This window comes from Apteryx rowi, unplaced genomic scaffold, assembly GCF_003343035.1.
Source record: "Apteryx rowi isolate R43461 unplaced genomic scaffold, aptRow1 scaffold_94, whole genome shotgun sequence".
In the NCBI taxonomy this organism is placed as follows: Eukaryota; Metazoa; Chordata; class Aves; order Apterygiformes; family Apterygidae; genus Apteryx; species Apteryx rowi.
The window spans coordinates 1718232-1737749 of record NW_020451249.1 but is presented as its reverse complement, the minus strand read 5'-3'; the positions used below and the strand labels follow the sequence as shown (position 1 = coordinate 1737749).

Genomic DNA, 19518 nt, shown 5'->3' with positions numbered 1-19518 from the left:
CAGCAGGGGAAAATGACTGGTAGCAGCAGTACAAAGACGTAAAGTTGAATTAACCTTATGAAAATAAACCAATTCCTAACCTACAAAAATAAACACCTGTTTCTAAAGAAATTAAATAATATTTTGGCTGATGTGTAGGAGATTTAACTGTTGGTTTTTTTTTAAATAAACTTCTATCAATTAGCCTGAGTCCTTTGCCCCTGCAAGGGTTCACGAGGGTAACGATTATCAGACAGAGACTACCAAGTGCAGACTTTATTAACCCGCAATCATTGAATAGCTAAAACTAGGTTTAAACAACAGAGTGAAAAGCACACATTATGTTAACATCCAACTCCAGATACGTGATATAAAGCTTGTAATAAAAGAAATTTTAAAGAACTAGCTTTAAGCTATACTCAGTAAAACCTACTTTAATCCCAAGAAAGCAGCTAAGGTGCTGGGAGTTCTGGCAAGGAAACACCCACCCATCCACCACCCCCCCCCCCCCAAAATACACACACGGGGCTCAGAAACCCTGCACGCAGAGCCAGAGTTTTTCACCTCACTTTGCTTGTGGAAAAAATGTTTCATTTCCACATGCACGTACAAGAAAGACGGCCAGCAGAATCTCATGCTCTGTGTCTAACCTTTCGGGTGGCACAAAGGCTTTGGCTAGCAGACACGCAGTCCCACAACCCATCAGTTAACCCTCCCTCTTACGGCTAGAGGGCCAGTAATACTATGCCATCAGTCTGAAAATATATACCGCACTCATCTTTTCTCCGATTACTTTTTTTGATGCACAGCACATCGCAAGAAAGAACATATATGTGCATGAATTACCAAAGCATACTTGTGTGCTTTACAATAAGCAGCAATTTGCTTTACAGCCAATAATAGCGCACATAGAACCCTCAGCATAAAATCAGTGAGATTACCATTTTCGTTAAAAATGCAGCATCAGTTTTAGTATATGGTTAAAATCAGAGACAGAAAGAGGAGACCCTCTTACTTGCTGACTGATGGACAGCCAGTGAATTTATTCAACAGAAGTGGAAAGTAAGAACTATTTGATCAGCTGTCATTTAAAAGGATCAGCTAAAAAAGCCTGGATAAAATTGAGAAAATTAAAATCTTTGGACTTAGAAGGCTTTTAAACCCTTAGGATAAATATTTCATGTCAGGATTTCAGATTTCTAATTTAGATTTTGCCTACTTTCTTGTTTATCAGCTCTTTGTTATATTCAACTCTATACAGTGGACCAGAAGGTTAATTTTTACAAACGTCACCTAAAGGGACCACTGCTCACTTGTTTGTTACTTACAATCAAAAAACAAACAAAAACAGGATAGAGATCTGCGAAGGCAATTCAATTTCTGTAGTTTTCTTTGGCTTTAACAGGTCACTGAAGTTCTTGAAGTCTCATCAGTCTCTTCACGTGAACTATGGTATAGCATTGTTTTAATGTATGAAAGAAAGAAAAGTTGCTATGTACGAAAGTTAGTTTTGTTTCCACCTGCTCAAGTTAGTTCTGTCTCTACCTGCTCATAAGGAGCTTGGCAGGAAAAGCAAATTGCTGCAAGTGATAAGCAACTTAATCTTACAGTGAACTGAAAAGCCAGAGGGCTGATAAATCTGACTCTCTGACTGGCTCACTTGCAAAAAGGTGCTCGGGTTCAGACCTGCAAAACCAATTCTGAGCGCTATTTATATGACGATACTAAAACAACTGTCTCAGATGCAAAGATGTAGAGATACTTTGTGATTAAACAGTTTTCTTTGGGAAAAGATATTCATCTTTAAGTAAACACATTATTGTAGACCAGTTTTTCGTTATCTTCTCCAAAAATATCAGTGTTTACATTTCTAATTCTGATATTTGGATAGTCCTAAAATACAGTAAAAAAGGAATGCAAAGGAAGCAGATATAATGCAAAATGATTACATATGATGCTTGGCACCATATGTCAGTGTATCAAGTGTAAAGTTCACTGAACCAAATCCTAAAATCTTGCCATTTTATTTATATCACTTAAGAACAGCTTCCAAGGAGTTCTGCTTAAGAGCATTTTGCATGCTTAGGAGATACTAAGGACAGTGTGTTTCTTAGGAATTTCAAAGACTTGGAGTTAGCTTCAAGATTTAAAAAAAGATCTGCTTTTAAGTCAGCTTACAATTGGGGCATTCTTACACTAGGAAGTTTTTTCTTCCATATTAAAAAATGGGACATTAATTCCATTGTCACAGAAACAAATTTAAAAGGATAACATAATGTGCATTAATATTTTAGGAACATATCCTTGTCTTTGTATAGTGGGTCACAGATTAAATATTTTAAACCTTACCATATACAGAAATGCATTATTATAACATTCAGTACCCAAGAAGTCCCTTTTATCTTAAAAGCAATATATCAATATTAACCAAAGCAGTGCTCTCATCACAACTCCTAGAAATAAGTCTGTAAGTACAGAACAACCACAGTGCTTTTAGAGAGCTTATTCTGTAGCTGAACCATAAATATTAAAAATTTGAGCTTTGTTGCTAAATTACAGATGCCTTTTAAGTTAAACAGTATTTTTTCCATTCATGAGCTGCATAAAAAGAATAAATTTGTTTTTAATCAATATTCTAATGTGAAATTTTGAAGAGGAATTTTTTGTAAAAATTTTCAAAGTAAAATTCAATACGTTCAGAGGAAACATGAAAGTGTCTGATCACAACAAAACTAATTTATTGAAAAAATTAGCAGAAATATTCTTGGACATTATCCATTCTTTGCTTTCTGCTGTTTGCACAGATTTCTTAGTAACATAGTACTTAACAGTGCAAAGTTCTGAAAATGCTATTCAGAAAAAGCTCAGGACTTAAAGGAAAGTTTTTTTTTATGAACTTCTTAGTTTGATCTTTCATGCATGAAAATGAGCCCTTTACCAATAACTGAGAAATCACAAATAAGCAACAGCCCCATTTTTGACTGCTATAAATTTAAGAAGCACAAACAATGAGTATTACACACTTCTTAAGTGAACTGAAGTTTGCTGAGTTGTCACACATCATCATTTATTAGAAAGTATTTTGGAGAAACAGCTGTGCCACACAAAATCTAAAAGCAAGTTACTAATCAAGAAAAACTGAATAGCACTCTCTACCATAACTCAAAAAAAAAAAAAAAACCATTCATGTGAAAGCATTTAAAGTGATACAGCATTCCTATCCTCTCAGTTTCCTATTCTCTCAAAGAAATAAATGTTTTAAGTTTATCCTGTTTAATGTCTTTTTTTTTTTTTTTGACATTTAGATAGGTAGTTTAAGAACTCTGCACACACTGCAGGTTCAATTTAAAATTCAACTGTACAATTCAGATTCGTAAAATCAATATTCCCTAAAGATTCAAACATGGAAAACACTCCAGAGAACTATAGATACCAAAGTCTATAGATCCTTTCAGTACATAAGCAGCATTTGTCCATTTTGTATTGTGTTACTGGAAGGGAAGCAGTAATACCTTAAAGATAATTACAGTTTCACTTTGCAACACTGATCACTGAAGCTCCACAGCTAAAAATCTCATTTAATCTCAGATCCTACAGTAATAATAAGTAAATGACACACTTTACACCACAACCTAAGTGAACCAACAATGCAATTAGTTTATAACTATGATTGCATCTAAATTCTGTCCTAAATCAGGATCAAGTGCTATGGAAGGTACTATGTAAGTAGAGAACAAATACAAGATCCATGCCTAGAAAACTTCAAATCCAAGAAGGCAGGAGACAGTAGGTGGGTTACAGACGGATGGGTAGGTAGAGAAAAACAATGAGATGGTAGGCAACAACAAAAGAAAGAGGTATCAGCATGGTAGTATCTTAATCATTGCTAAGCTTTCTGTAAACGTCATAGGAAAAGACAATTTTATGGATAACTTTAACGGATGATAACACAAGAGGTGCCTGCATGCACAGTTAGCAGGATCTCCTCCAAAAGGAAGTGCAAGAAAGGACAGAAGCCCGTGTGAAAACATCACAAACAGGAAAACCTCTCCGGCTGAGGAAGCAGGAGCAATACAGTGACAGGGAGATGACAAAGGAGGGTTAAACCCAAACGAGAAGGTCTCCTTCATAACCATGAGGCACTGGAGTAAGGGAAGGGATGCAAGGAGAAGATGATAGAGTTAAAACGACAAGACAGGAAAATAATATTTGCAACAGCCTTCTGAACGTAAGGCCAGAGAGGAGGCCTTACAGGAAGCAAGATGGGAGACAACGAACCTGGACAAGAGAGTGTTATTTTCACGCGGAAAGATGCATCTCAGATGGTATCTATTAGGAATATAAAAGGCTCCTTCTAAACGTTGGTCCTTTGAAAAGCCACTCACCATTCTTCCTAAAAATGATTTGTTCATACTTACTCAAACTTACTCTTTCTTCATCTAATGCTGATACTTTTTTCTTCAGTTAAAAAGTTTAGACAAACACATTTGAGAATGCCAGAATATTTTTTAATAGATTTGTGGTGAGAGTGAAAGTACATACTGTTGCTGGGTTATAGCTTAGTCAATTGAAAACCAATCCTTGACAGGATTACTGCCACATACCAGCACTAGAGAATTAATTAAAATCAGAAAAGGTACCTAATATCGTAGCTTTAAAACTTCTGTAATTTAAAACTAATGGGGATCTAATGTTCTTCACAGTATTTGTTTCTGCAGTGGAAGGCAAAATCCAACAGAAGACAATAATATTAGGATGAAAGTTATCATGAACAGAGATTGTACATGAGGCCTCACTTACCATGTAATCACTAGTACTGTTACTTTCAGAGATATGAAAACCTAAAGAATCAATTTGTAAAATAAATTGTATGCAAGAAGGATGCTAAATACCAGCTGTGGCATTTTTAGTTTGGTGAGATCCAATTCAGACCTTCATAAATGTACAAGAAAGAATTCTAGGAAGCACAGAAAAGTAGTATCTCTCAAAATAACTAACAACCTAAACTTTTTCTTTTATTTGCCATCCTCTTATTTCCAAGAATCGAGTAGTGCAATACCTGAAAACCGCAGAAGAAAATTGCAGAATGGTCCCATCACACCATTTAGGCACATGACAAACTCCCATGCAACTATTGGAAAAATTAAATTTCAGCATGTTTAGGATATAAATCTTAATGGCTCCAACTCCAAAACTGCACCAGTGAAGTCTCTTCCTCTGTTATCTTTGTTTTGCACAAGCAGCAAATTGTGCAAAGTTGGAGGGAGCCTACGTTAGCAACACTAAGTCGCACAATTCAGCAAACCCTCAATACACCTGAGAGGAAGATCGACTCCATCACCGTCAGGGGGAAACAGCTGGATAAAAGTCAGCGCATCCTGAGCCTTTTAAAACACACAGCAACTAAACCCTCATAAACACAAATGGGCAAACAAGTTTTATGTCACAATTCCTGAAGATTTATTACAGTTCACTACAGAGTGACATGCACACAGACCCAAGACTTAAATGAAGTTTTTAAAATGTTCTTTATAAATCAGTTACTCATGGTTTTTGAGTCTTTTTAGAAAGTTCAAGAAAAAAACGTCATGATTGTTTTTAAAATGAGAATATGCTCTTCTCCAAAACTACAGTAACACCAGATTCATGCCAAAATTAACTGGACTTTAAAAAGAAAGAGCAAAAACACATCTATGAATTGTTAACAATTACTTTAAATAAATCTTAGTCATAAAATGTTTGTCCTTTATTCCATTAAATGAGAAAGATTTTTAATCCATGCTGGGGAAAAAAAAAAAGGACAACAATGTAGTTATTTTTAAACACAGACTTTCTCCAGACTAAAGAAAAGTGTACAGTGCCTGAGGAGAATGCAGGAAAAACATTGGTTTTAATTTTATTTATGTTGTCTTCATCCACTGAAACTTTTCAGAAGAGCGTCCTCTATCCAAATTGATGAATACTGGCATGATAAAATGTTTTGCTTAAAGGTTTGAGAGGTCATGCTATAACTCATGTTTGTTTGTTTTTTTCTCCAGAAAATATTCCTGCTAAAACAGATGTGTTTAGAGAATGACTACCACACAAAAGACCTCTAAAACAGATGGGAAGAGTTGGGTACTTCAAATTTCTAAAAGCCACACTTCAGAAAGAAAAAAAATTGATTTATGGAAACATGAAGGTATATTTCCAGATGGACACTCCAGAGAGATGTTTCTACCACAATACATAATTTATTTATAGAGCTTTGATGATTCAAATGACAGAGACTAGACTTGGGATTTATTTAGCTCATTATTAAGTAGACTGTGAGTAAGAACAGTTACATAACACAACTGGCAACTTGGTTCATTTTAATCAGGGTAGCTCTCTCAAAGTTGTTCTGTGTTACTCTACAGAAACTCAATGTAGCAACGGAAGGGGCTGCTTCATGAACTATCTACTACGTACCATAGTGTTTCACCAGTAATATCAAAATGAAGCTTACTGCTCCCAAGTCATTTCAGTCTCTAGAAGACTATTCTTATGCCCTATGACACGAAAATACCCATCAGAACTTGTATTTCAAACCAGAACTTCTTAGCAAAGATTGTAACTAAGATAATTATCCAGCAAAAAGATCTTCAGTTTAAAAGAATGGCCCTCAGTTAAATGGAAGACAAGTCTCCTCATTTTGTGATGTCATCAATATATTATGTTAAAATACAAGGAGGGGATTTTTTCTTAAATCAGAAAAATAAAGAGAAAAGAGGTGGGTGATAATTAAGTCAAAAAGACCTTACAAACAGAACTTCCAATTGACATTTCAGTATGGCTTGAGCAGTTTAAATTACCAGAACAGAGAAGCTTGGCTACAGTCTCATTTGGTAGGCTGCACATTTGTTGTTTTAAGACCTTTCTGCTTTTTTAGTCATACTGAAATGTGCATTCAGACTACCCAAGGCTGTCACTAGTGGTAGGTCTAAGTGGTGGGTCACACCTGTGCTTCTTCATTCAGTAGCCTGTTTCTAAAGCCACCTCCTGCCACCTTTAGGTCTAGCAATGGGAGAGAACTGTAAGCTGCAGGAATCAGTCAGCAACACCAAACAAAGCTACTGCGCAACTATAAATGCTTCTACCATGGACGGTATGTTGGAACAAAATTTTTACATTTTTACTTAGGATTTAAACGACAGCTCCAATCCACACCTCTCCAGAAACTGAAGATTCAACATTGATAAATTTGAGTTCATGTTGTCTCCCATTCCAACACTGAGAGAATCGGTGGCATTCAATTTTTTCAAATAGTGTTTCTGGAGGAAGGCATCTCTTTAAAAGAGAAGTTTGATGAAACAGGGTTTAGAGCTTTGATCTTAATATTAATTCATCCTCCACCCCTATAAAAATAATTTTCAATCTGAACTGCTTGGTTATAAGCTTATACTATTGTTTAGACATCCATACCAATTAGTCTTCTCAGTTTCCCCTAGAGATTTACTTGGGCTGCAACAAAGTTTAATACAAAAGACACACTCTTTCTGGCATATGCTTTCAAAACAACAGACTAATCATTGTTGACAGTTATTAATAGCTATGCAACAAAACTACAAGCAAAAGGAAAAGTTATTTCTTAGTTGGCTGAATAAGGATGCCCTTGGTATTTGCTATGCCAAAAATATGACATTAATAAAAACAGTATGTCGCTATCATGTTCCTTAAGTCAGCCTTTTAGCCAATTTGAATTTATACTGGGAATTCAGTACTGGCCAATTCTAATCCTTTTGGGCTTTATCTCCAATTGTGCAAGATTATTTCACGAACACCAGTTTTGTAACTGCAGTTCCAGTAATACATAAGGTGTTAATATTTCCACTGTCATCCCCATGTAAAAACAGGATGTCAAATTCTGAAGTAGAATTTGACACAAAAATTAGAGATTCAATAGCTTCGGATGCCTTATCTTCATAAATACTACATCTTTACAATCAAAATTCTTCAGGCCATTTACTGCATCTCTGAAATAGATGAATATTTTGGATTTTCTGAAAGGTAAAAGGAAGAATCAAGTAACTGTTCCTCAGAGAAAATACAGAACATGACTTACTGCACATGCCAGCAAAATAATATACAACTGGGAACGGAATCAAGTCACAATGTTCAGTGAGCACAAATGTACCCCCTATTCTAGAGGGTTTTTTTGGAACAGGGAATTGAGTTTCGTCCTTTTCTATTAACTGGTTTTCAGCAATAGAAAGGCAACATAACTAAGATTTTTTTTTTTTTTTTAACTATGATATGGGATTAAATGTTCTTTGAAAACAGCTAACAGGGAGCAAACCATGCATTTGTATAAAACTATTAACTGAATTCTGAGATTATCCACAGATCAATGTCACATTCAAAGTCAGCTAGAGCCAAACTACAAACACAGTTCAGTTTGCCTTCTGGATACAAGAAGACAAATGAGAGTCATGTTGAAGACCTCTTGTCTAGTCGTGTGCGAGGCTGAAGCATGCCATTCTGTCCCCTCTTGTTTTATGACCACTCAAGATTCCTTTGGGCAAGTCAAAGTCATTCAGAATTCTTCCACAGAATATAAAAGCAAGCTGATGGGTGCTGTAACTTTTGTCTTTTACTGCTGAAGAAAATGAATGTGCACAACAGACCTATTATTCTTCATCACTTCCTTTATTAATAATTTAATTTCTGTGACACGCTGCAGGCTAGTTTAACATTCTTTCTAAGCAAGCAGTCTTCTGTAATCTTCATGAGGGCAAGAAGAGGTAGGTGTGGGGGATTGCTAATCTGATTCTCAAAGCATTCATAAATCTCAGCAAGATTTTTAATGGATGAGTGTTCTAAAGGTCTGAAGAAAATCAGATCTGAAGACATTAATGGATTAGCTGTTTCTCAAAAATTTACATATACAACAAGTGCATAGAAGGCCAACATCTGTCTGTGCACATCTGTGCCAAACAACCAAGTTAAAAAGAGCATACTACAATGAGCCGCCTCCTAATATTAGGAACTTTGCTCCTGACATGGCTGATGCAAAGCTCTATGAAATACTAACAAACTCTCCAAAGAGCATGTTTTATATGCAAGCCCTACCATTCCAGACGTGAAGAAACCAAGATTCCACATCTTCCACTCATCATGATATTCATTTGCTGAATAAGATGCAAAGATTTTTTAATTTTTTCTCATTTCAAGTCTAGGCAATTGTCAAGTCAACACATGCTTTGTAAAATATGATTATTCAATCTGAAGTTAAAAAGTATTTTTCTTTTCTGAAGTATAAAATCTTCTGCCTCACACAGCTTTAGAGCTATATGAGAAAGGTTAGAAAATAGTTTCTGCTATAAATACTGAATTGTACATATACTTCATACTCTCTTCTGACAACTCATCTCAGACTAGCCAGAATTCATCAAAATTTTGCAAAGGACTTTTTCAGAAAAAAAGACAAATCTTTATAAATACTTGTTTTAATTCCCATTTAAAATAATATAGGATAGTACAATTTGCATTACCCCGAACAATATCTGTATTATATTAATTTCATCACTTATATTTGTAACACCCTTCCTTCTTATCAGCACTTTAAAACAGCCAAATTAAAACAGCAAAATTCAAATCTAAAAATCTCCCTATTCATCCTTCTCCCTCCTTCTTCTCTAATGGAATATATAATCTGTGATGTATTTTACTGGTCAGCTGATTGGCACGCAAGTGGGGAAAATAACAAAACTATTTTCAAAGACCCCAGGGAGAATGCCTCGCATACAGCCACTTCCTATAACAAGGGAGTTCTGGCTTTACATCCCACAAACACAACACAAGGGAGAGATTTAGTCTCCTCCTAGGCTATTCAGGGCTTAACACATCAAAGCTAGAACACTGACTTTCATCTAAAATATATGGCAGCTAGTGCAAAGGATGAAGCACCACTAAGTGCTCTCAAAATATGTTGCCTAGCACACAAAAGATGTTTAATTTTGCACCCAGTTCCGCTTCTAGTGTATTTATGACATAGTTCCACATATAACATCGTACAAATCCAATCTCACTGAGACAAAGGCACAGGCTATTTATACAGTCCACAACACCCTTACTACAAGAGAGAACAGTCCTGGACATAGTGTTTATCAGATGGTCTACCAATAGCTAAGTAACGAATCAAAGAGGTGAGGTTAGATAAGTTGAACATAACAGAGAGGGTTAAAGAGCCAAAAATATCATCAGTAAAGCCTTCTGATTGCTCCTTCCACCTAACCAACGTAACTCAGACCCCCTGCCCACTGATTTTTACCAGCCTGGGGGAAGAGAAGTAACTAGAGCACCGCTTGTAAAACTAGGAAATCCTAACAACTCCAGCCATCAGGCTGACATTGATCAAGATTTGAGAACAGAAGACTTGGCACTTGTCCTTCCAGATAGTTCTTAACCGTAGAAGCAGACAACTTAGCCTAAATCTATCTGATTTTATCCAGAAAGCACAAAAGAAATTTCCTCACAGTGGAAGCCAAAAAGGAATGCAGATAAAGTACATCAGGGAAGAATTCATAAGGAGGATATAAAAAAAAGCACAATTACTGTATGCTGATTAAAAAAGAATTTTGCTATAAATAGCAGCAAACATAAAAGTAATATATTTCTAGTCCATTGCTACATAACTTGGATTTTCACATGGAAATATTGGTACTATCTGCAATCTGATGATTCTGTGAGAGCAACTCTTCAGATAGCTTCAGTCTCCTTTAATCCTCCATTGACCCAAAAATCAAATACCCTTTGGAAGCAACTCTTTGTCACAACACACATACAGGACAGAAGATTTTAAAAGCTTTTTATGAAACATGTATACTGTATGAGTATACATAAAAGTGGCAGAATCCTAGGTTCAAATGCCTTAGAGCAACATTTTCAGCCACAGTCTTTGGCACATGAGACGTTCAGCAGGCAGACTTCTGAGCTCTTCTAAGTATTAGGGTTAATAAAGTGTCAAACTGAGTTATGCATGAAATCTAGCATCTGGAATTATTAGTCAGTTCTGAAAACTTTGAATGATCTCTTAAATATTCAGTTTCAGTCATAAACATAAAATTAACAAGGTATGGCTATAAATTATGTTATTTTCACCTAAAAACTTAACTTTGTCCTATATTCCTTCATGTTTGGGATTAAAATATAGCAATTAGCATTCACTTCAATATTTCCAACCACATGCAGTAGAATATCTTTATAAGGCTATAGCATTCTTAGATTCCACTGAATTTGATTTCTCATTCTCCAGATCCTGAAGTAGAAGTCTCAAAATCTCTGACACTACACGCTATCCTACAACCAGCCCATTTTTAATAAGAATTTCCTGATAAAAATCATTTACAGTTGCCAAAAAGAACATTTTACTTTCATAAGAACTACACATGTGGACTGGCACAATAAGTTAAAGGAGATCAACTAGAAGATTTTATTTCCCAGAGAAGGCAGTTATTTTCCTGGAACAATATTTCAGCTTGGCGGTAGCAACTCCTGTAGGTTGCATGTCTTAATTGAAAAGGTTTAAAATATAAAGCTGCACTGCTACAGTGGGGCACGCTCTTAAAATTTTATGAGTCATTTTAATTAGCTCTTCTGCCTGCAAAACTACTGGAAATGAAGAAATTTGATTCATTCAGTTCATCACTTACTCTTACCTGATGCTTGCTGTACTGCCTACCGATTCAAGATTGGACCAGTGATGCAACCTCTGAAGCGTCCAGTTGAATCTTAGTTCATTCCACCACCCCACTTATTTTGCTCAAGCGGCCTCCCAGTTTGATCAGCGTACCTTCAGAGTTCAGTGTAATAAGGGTGACGTTGTTCCCAATGCTCTGGCCTCCCAACTGTCCGCTGTTGGAGACGGAGTCACTGGCCTCGGAGCCGCTCTCGCCGTCCTCATTGTGACTGTCATCGTGCCCTGGAACTTTCACCACGATGGTGTTCTGTCTACGGCCAGGAACAGCACTATGGGAAGAGAAAAGTACATACTTTGGGAAAACATAATCCTTGATCAGGAATAACATTATCTCACGGGAATTAAAAATACTAATTGAGAAAATTAAGCATAGAATAAAAGTGTACTCCTCTAACAAACCTACTCTTGTTTATAACTAAGAGCTATCCAGCAAAACAATAGAAAGAAAACAGCAGAATAAACTAAAAAATTTAAATGCATGCATGCTTTCTAAATTTGCATCAGTGGAAAGTTCAGGCCCAGTGTGCAAAACAAGCAAAATTCTTTAAATAATTTATTCAAAGATCTTATTATTTAAGAACATTTTCTACCCAGAATCTCCCCTTCCACTTAAAGTTTACCTTAGATAGGACAAAAATTAGCAAACATCACTGGGCTGCTGTGTACTCTTTATTCAGGTAGCTAATTACAGGATCTTGGCGTGTTCCCAAGTGATCAAGTATCCATGTAAAAATATGTAGCAATGGGCACACTTTCTTTCTGTTGGCAGCTGGCAACTAACACTGACCTAATTCCAGATCTTCTGAAATGTTCTCTCCACAGCAAGGCTGGAGCATTGCTCTGTACCTTTTCCGCTGATACGGGGTTTCCCTAGGCAGGACTGTCAGCCTGACGCATTGAATCGACACTCGAGTATTTCCCCCCCACACCATTACCTAGAACATTCCTCATCTTGCACTTGGAATTACTGCGGAGACTGCTCAGAAAGAGGGAGTGAAGGGGAGGACTGCAGCAACTGCTACTAACGTGCTAAGGATATTTTCCAGAGAATCTGCCGCTCTGCTCAGTGGCTCTTCCTGCCCGACCATCTTGGCTACAATTGAATTCTGCCGATCGTTGTTCAGTATTACTGTGGTCTGGGGGACAACACTACAAGACAAAATCAGACAGGAAAACTGAACGTAAAGGAGCGGACCTTTTAAATAATACATTAACCCGGTCTTTTTATTCAAATAGTCTACTTTAAAACTGAGCCTGCTAAGACTTATTTTTTTCTCCCAGCATCACAGTTATATATCAAATGCTAAAGCTGGTAATCCATCGCATTTGACATCTGTACCATTCCAAGTACTCATAATTCTTTCAGAGGACTGACAGCTTCATTGGAATTATATAACAGTCCATGACCCCTGGCAAAATGATAAAGAATTCATCAACTTAAGATACACAGAAGGAAGTCTGTAAACCACAGCTCCAAAGAGACATCAAATACTTGTTTTGCAAAGTCTGAGAGTGAGCATTTTCATAGATACTGTGGCCAATTTACCCTATTAAAAATGCTACTTTTCCATGTATTTCCTTGAAGACAGTTTAAAGGTATTTATTGCAAAACAGGATGATGAGCTCAATTTAAAAATATGCATTGTTTTCCAGGGTTGGGTGTTTTTTGGGGGGAGGGGGGTATGGGGGAAGGGATAAGGGGGAGATCGGGAGCATGAGAGCAGAATAGAGACAGACAGTAACTTTAAATAAAGACGAGACTAAAGCATTTCTTGTGTGCATTTAACATACAAGAAAAAATCAAAACCAAAGAACAGAAAAGCATTTAGCGTGTGAAGCAAAGAGAAATCATTAGAACGCCTTCTCTGTCACTTAAGATGACAGTGCAGAATAAAATGTGCAGAAGCAAATAACTAGGAGTGTTGCATAGAATAAAGCAGTAAGGCTACAATTTAATACACAAGCAAATAAAGTAAATATCTTCGGCATACAGTTTATCATTTAATTTCATCTCAGAGATTAGCACCATTTTATCATCACACCATTAAAATGGTAAATATGGCATCGCTTTGATATTTAAGACTGTTTTCACTGTGCTCACGGCAAACTTAAGGAGACAACTCAGAAGAAAATTTGTGGTTTGGTAACAGAGAAGGCTTTCTTCTTTTTCTTTGCCTTACACAGTAAATAGCCCACTTTGTATTGTTTTTACTAGTTCAGCCTCTCAGACATGACTGATGGTCATTTATTTTTCTTAACTGTATTCCTTGGCTAATTGTTGAAACACAAATACAACAGACAAATCTGATGACAGCAACTCTCTGTTTACTTCAGCTGGAACACAGCGGCTGCTCCATGAATATTCATGTGTCTACACAAGACATTAAGGGCTACAATACCAATCGTTAAGACCTAAGGAAGAGATAAGAAACCATCCTAAGAACTAACAATAAAAGAGATCTCAACCTTGGCTCAGCTAAAATGGTTGACAACGTTATTTTGGACATAAAAAGCCCCAGGGCCTAGTCCCTTGCCCCCCTTCTTCTACAGTAACTGCATCTGTTGCTAGCAACAACTGGGATTCCTTATGGACTGCCAATGATCCACTGGACTGCAAACCTCATAAAGCTCTGGAAGATGTTTATCTAATCATGGACAAGTACAGAATGTACTATAGCTTTTCCTATGTATGTGAAGTTCAGCAATGACAATCCCAAACTTAAGACGATTTTTTTAAGCTTCAGAAATCACAAGATTGACCTAAAATAATGAATTGTGTTAAACAGTAAATGTCTGAATCTTTTTTTTTTTTTCCTTTGGTTGCTCTAAGGGTTTATGCTGTTTTCATAGTCACCTTTTCAAAATTTCTCCATTACCAAGGGGGAAAAAAATCATCTTAACACAGACTAAGTTTTCTTATTTAAAAAAAAATAGGAACTTCTATCTATTTTCTTAATGCCAGGACTGAAAGCTTCAAGAAACATCAAATATTATTAAATTCTTGATAAAATACTGAGAAGAACCAGTTCTGGAAGTTCCCCAGTCTAGTAACAACATATGTTCTCATTATATTTCCCAAACTGCCCAAATGGCTACATTTGGAGTTTTCACAGGGCTGTTTAAAATGTTCAGAAATTTTACACTTCCTCTTAGACATTGTTCTTTATCATCATCATCTTCCTTACAATCACTTTTGAATGCATGCTTAAAATGTCACTTACCAAAGCTTATTTTTTAATGAATACTCAGAATAATTAATTGCAGCTGTAGAGATAAATGCAATAATATTCCATTTACAGAGTCCTTAGGCTTTTGCTCATATTAAGTTTATCATTGCAAAAAGAGCCTTAGAAGTAAAAATTGACATAAAAACAAGATTTTTTTTTTTTTTTTTTAAAAGAAAAAGAACACTCATTTTTAAGGAAGACGTCTGGAGAGCGAGCCAGATGGCATCTAATTTAAGCGAATTTAGAATGAGGAAATACTTTGATACAACCCACCAGCACAGATTTACCCCCTCTCCAATGCAGCAATGTATGTTCAAACTTGCTTACTTCAATGCATTTGCATTATTTCAAATTATCCCCAAGTAAAAGTGCATGAAAACAGTGGCCCCTCTCTGCACATTAATTTTCCCCAATTAGTAAAATGGGTTATCGGTAGGAAAAATCTAGCATCCCCAACTGTTTGGGGAGGAGCCACTAAACGTGTCATTTTACTGACACTTACTTTCCTGGCTATACAGCACAAAGGCAAAAAACAGACGGCACATACACAAGGAAAAACTTCGTAACAAGCCACAGCAACTGCCAAACCGTCCACCCATTGCTCACATCAGGAGCTGAACAGCGCGGGGGCTCGAAGGATTCAGAGAACCTATAAATCAGTTTGGAACGAAAAGCACGTCACAGAGAAAGCACACTGGTAGAGAACTGCTAAAGCAATGATCTTTTGGGAAGCGTTCAAGGCAGCACAACAAATGTACAACCACAGATTAACCTTTCTCAGTGATTAACCTCAGTAGGAAGTCTACATCTGGTTTCAAAATAGCTGTGTGCAGCTTCTCATCTATTACCAGGAAATATTAGTGGTAGATAAAAGATCTGTGTTTTGTATCTGCTAACACAAAGACTCTGGTAAAACTCACTTGATTCCATTTTGATCCTTCAAAGAAGAAGGAGGAAAAAAAAAAAAAAAGGAATTTACGCTGTTTAATGCTCAGTTCCTGAGGAATGAAGCTTTCAGAACCAGCCTGCACGAGGAGGATGAGGTAGTCTTCCCATTCAAAATGTCATGAACATTAACCAGGAAAGTAAAATTCTGATCCATGTTCTACCTGGAACAAGAACGGCTGCAAATGTTGCTGACAAATTCTGCTGATAAGGCATCATGAGGCAGAATTTTTTCAGAGCTGATTTTGTGAAGCTTGAGCAGCTACTTACTTGGGAGAAAAAGAAATTAACAATTTTGACCAATACAGAAAAGGGCCGTTATGCTTGCAAAAAAGGGAATTTCACAGAGTCACCTTAGAACTCCAAGTTATACACAGGAGAAACTGATATCCACAGGATTCCCTGCAGATACAGGAATGCGCCTTTGCAGTAACTTTCCCATGAGAAGCTCTGTTCTTTATTTTCAAATTTAGTTATTTTTAAAGGGATAGCAATAAAGTCTGCTCAACACATACAAAATTAACCAAGGAGTTCTATGAAAAGTCAAAATATTGGGCCAACCTTACAAAAATCCACCAGAGGAAATCAAAGTATTACAGTACAGAATATCCTCATATTGGATTATTCTAATCTCTTCTTGCTCCCTCTAATCCTTGAAACAGTGCCATTTTTATAACTAAGAGAGAAACAGAGCAAATATTCTGACAATCCAGTATGGAAGTCAAAAATGCTTTTCTCCTCAGTCTGTACATCTCACACTGAAGATAATCAACTTTAATCATTACTTATGTACTAATACAGGGGGGAAAAAAAAAAAATCAGGAAGAGAAGAGAGCAAAGTTACCGATGTCCACCCAGATCCCAAATGAAACCACTGTATCAGTGCTGCCAGCGCTATATTCATGAAGAATGCGTGATGAAGATGGAAAGAAAATATTAAGAGAGGGTCAGGGGACTGTTTCAGAAACCCAGCTTTGTTGCACAGGCTTCAGTAGTTTCCCCTTATGTTCACGTATTCCTCTCCCCATAAGCATCAGAACCTGGAGCAACTGGTTCTGTAATTTGCCTATTTCTGGACACAACACAGTAAAAGTTTTAAAATGCATGCTGCCTACAGATCAGTTCATATTTTGGGATTTTTTTAATGCTATCACTGGAGAAAGTACTCCTAAAAGAATAAACATGCCAGATTTTCAAGTGTGCATATTTGGCCTCTACCATTTTTTCTTTTAATATTAAAGAACCTTGTACATTTTGCATAAGACAATTGCTGCCAAAGGTAATTCTTAATACAGAAAACGTGTGAGTCATAGATATGATCATTACTCTTAACTGTTGGTTCTTCATTGCCAATAACCTGTCAATCACACAGAATGCAGCCAGTAACAAAAAAGAACTTTTGGCAATACCAGGATCACAATCTCCTCCTCTTCCCAGAAGACTTTCATTTACAAGGAGAGAAAAACAAAACAGAAGGAACCAACTGACATTTCTATCTCCCAGAAGGTATGAGATCAAAAGAGTTTCTCCAAATGGATGAAAATGAATTGTGGATAAACTCAGACTGAAATATTTCAGACAGGAAGTTATTCTTGTTGTATCCCTGGACACACTAACATAGGCTAGCTAATGCAATATTTATAGCAGTGCTCAACCAGTTAAAGAAAGGAACTTAGCATTCTGTTTAGACCATTTCTGAGCTTCCCTTGCACGTGTTAGCATTTGCAAATAGGTAAATAAGAGCTCATCTGAGAGACATTCAACTAGCCACATCCACATGAACTGCTCTTTCCTGTCTGTGTAATACCTCACGGTCACTACAACCCGCTCACATAGTGTGTGCTGATCATCTGCAACGCAGGACTCCTGCAGGCATCATTCACGTCTTCACCTACTTTACATAGAAGAAGGAGGTGCAGAGAGACATGTAATTAGGAACAAAGGAGATGGAATTATTGCTGACAAACTTCTTGTGCTAAAGGTCAGCTAGCCAAACAAGACTTCAGGAAAGCAAATCTGGGAAAGAGACCTTGAACTCCAGTATTTTCCAGTTTGCTGCTTAGGACTGAGCTAAGGACTTAAATGTATAGCTGGTCCATGGGTAGGAGCTCTGCAGGAATATTACAGTTAGCCCTAGCAGGAAGGAAATCATAAGTATTTTTTAAATCATATAGAAAAAATCATTTTAGAAGTGTGTGGGGGGGGGAAAGGTGGCTTACTTATTTTTTCTTTTTGTCTTTCAATAACACTTGCATACATCTTTAAGCACAGCCACTCTTTGGACCTTTTCATTACCACTTAAGAAGATAATGTTACTATGCTCCTTCCTCTTGATGACCACCTGCTTCCTTTGCCTTCTACAGTTAAGCCACACACAGTTAAGATTCCCTATCCAAACATGAATGGGAAAACTCTGACTTTTAAATTTACACCAGTGCTATACACGAACAACAACAGCAACAGAAAACCAAACCTGCCAAGCATACACAAAATTACACTGACTTTATGCCAAAAATGAATAAGGCTGCTAATCTCCCAGAAGAACACAGTCTTGCCAAAAAATAAACCATTACCGAGATGCACAACAGTTAAGACACCTGCTACAGGTTAGAGCTGTATGGGCACTTGAACAGTTAAAGTTTTAATGTCCCTACACCACCCATTCTCCTAGCCACAGCCTATTGCCAGAAAAGCAGCAGTGTTATCCATCATTTTTAGTAAGGGATCAGTTCTCAAAAATAACCTTTAGATTCTTTGCATCTGGAATATCACATAAGAGCAAGACAGCATTTATGATTAGGTCCCTTACAAAGACAAGCCAAAGTACATAGCCATCACTGGAAGAGATTCGTGTGTTTGAAAATTGAGAAAGCCGTAAGCAATTTACAACATAAAGACAAAGCAAAAGCAGCATTTATTAAAACATACTGTTAACATTTTAAGGATTCCAGAACTTCCAGCTCATATATGTAAGAACCAGACATTTTTCCAAGTTAGTAAAGACATCTATGTAGAGTTTATGGTACTCTCAACCTTGCCTACACACGGAGAGCCTTTGAATTGGCTGACAACCGGAAAGATGAGATTTACTGGCTTTTAGACCAATTTTATCAACCAATTTAAAAAGCTGTTAAGACAAAAATCTGTTGCGGATTATTCTGCTCTGAGGAAAGCCATTTAAACACACCTGTATGACCACCTGCAATCAGTCATAAATGACAACATCAATTTCCAAAAAGCTTCACCAACTGAGCAATAGCCAGATAATGCTACAAGTGACCCAAGAACATACTACTTGAGAAGAAAAGCTTGTCACTTCAGATGTTTTACAATACCTGTACATCTATAAAAATAACTCTTACACATTTTCTTTATTACTCCTCTGATTTCTAACACAACTGAAATGCTCTAAGAATTAAATTCAAGCAAAACACAGTCTCCAAGGAACCTTTTGGCCTCAGCAGATACAGAAAAGCAGAGAAAAACAGTACATCTGGGCAGTGTTGCAACTGATATAACTGGAATAAAAATACTGAGTTATACCAGAAATAGCATTAATTACTAGTCTTCTACTTCTGATTACTGACAGGAAAAGCACAGATCACAATTTATTATTAACAGGTTAATACAAGTCTCTTTAAAGGTAAA

At 36.7% G+C, this 19518-nt stretch overlaps 1 protein-coding gene across 10 annotated transcripts in view; it reads right to left on the bottom strand.

Moving 5' to 3' along the window:
• BANP (BTG3 associated nuclear protein) overlaps nt 1-19518 on the bottom strand; it is a 172683-nt gene that overhangs the window by 120645 nt on the left and 32520 nt on the right. For 8 of the 10 annotated variants that reach the window (XR_003257908.1, XM_026091984.1, XM_026091982.1 and 5 more), the window contains 2 exons: nt 12725-12847; nt 11792-11967 (listed from right to left, as the gene is read on the bottom strand). Coding sequence is in view for 9 of the 10 variants with exons in the window: in XM_026091984.1 (XP_025947769.1) it covers nt 11792-11967; nt 12725-12847 (299 nt within the window). In the remaining variant the exon portion in view is untranslated. The remainder of the gene's footprint in view (nt 1-11791; nt 11968-12724; nt 12848-19518) is intronic. The other 2 variants (XM_026091987.1, XM_026091988.1) reach the window with 1 other exon arrangement.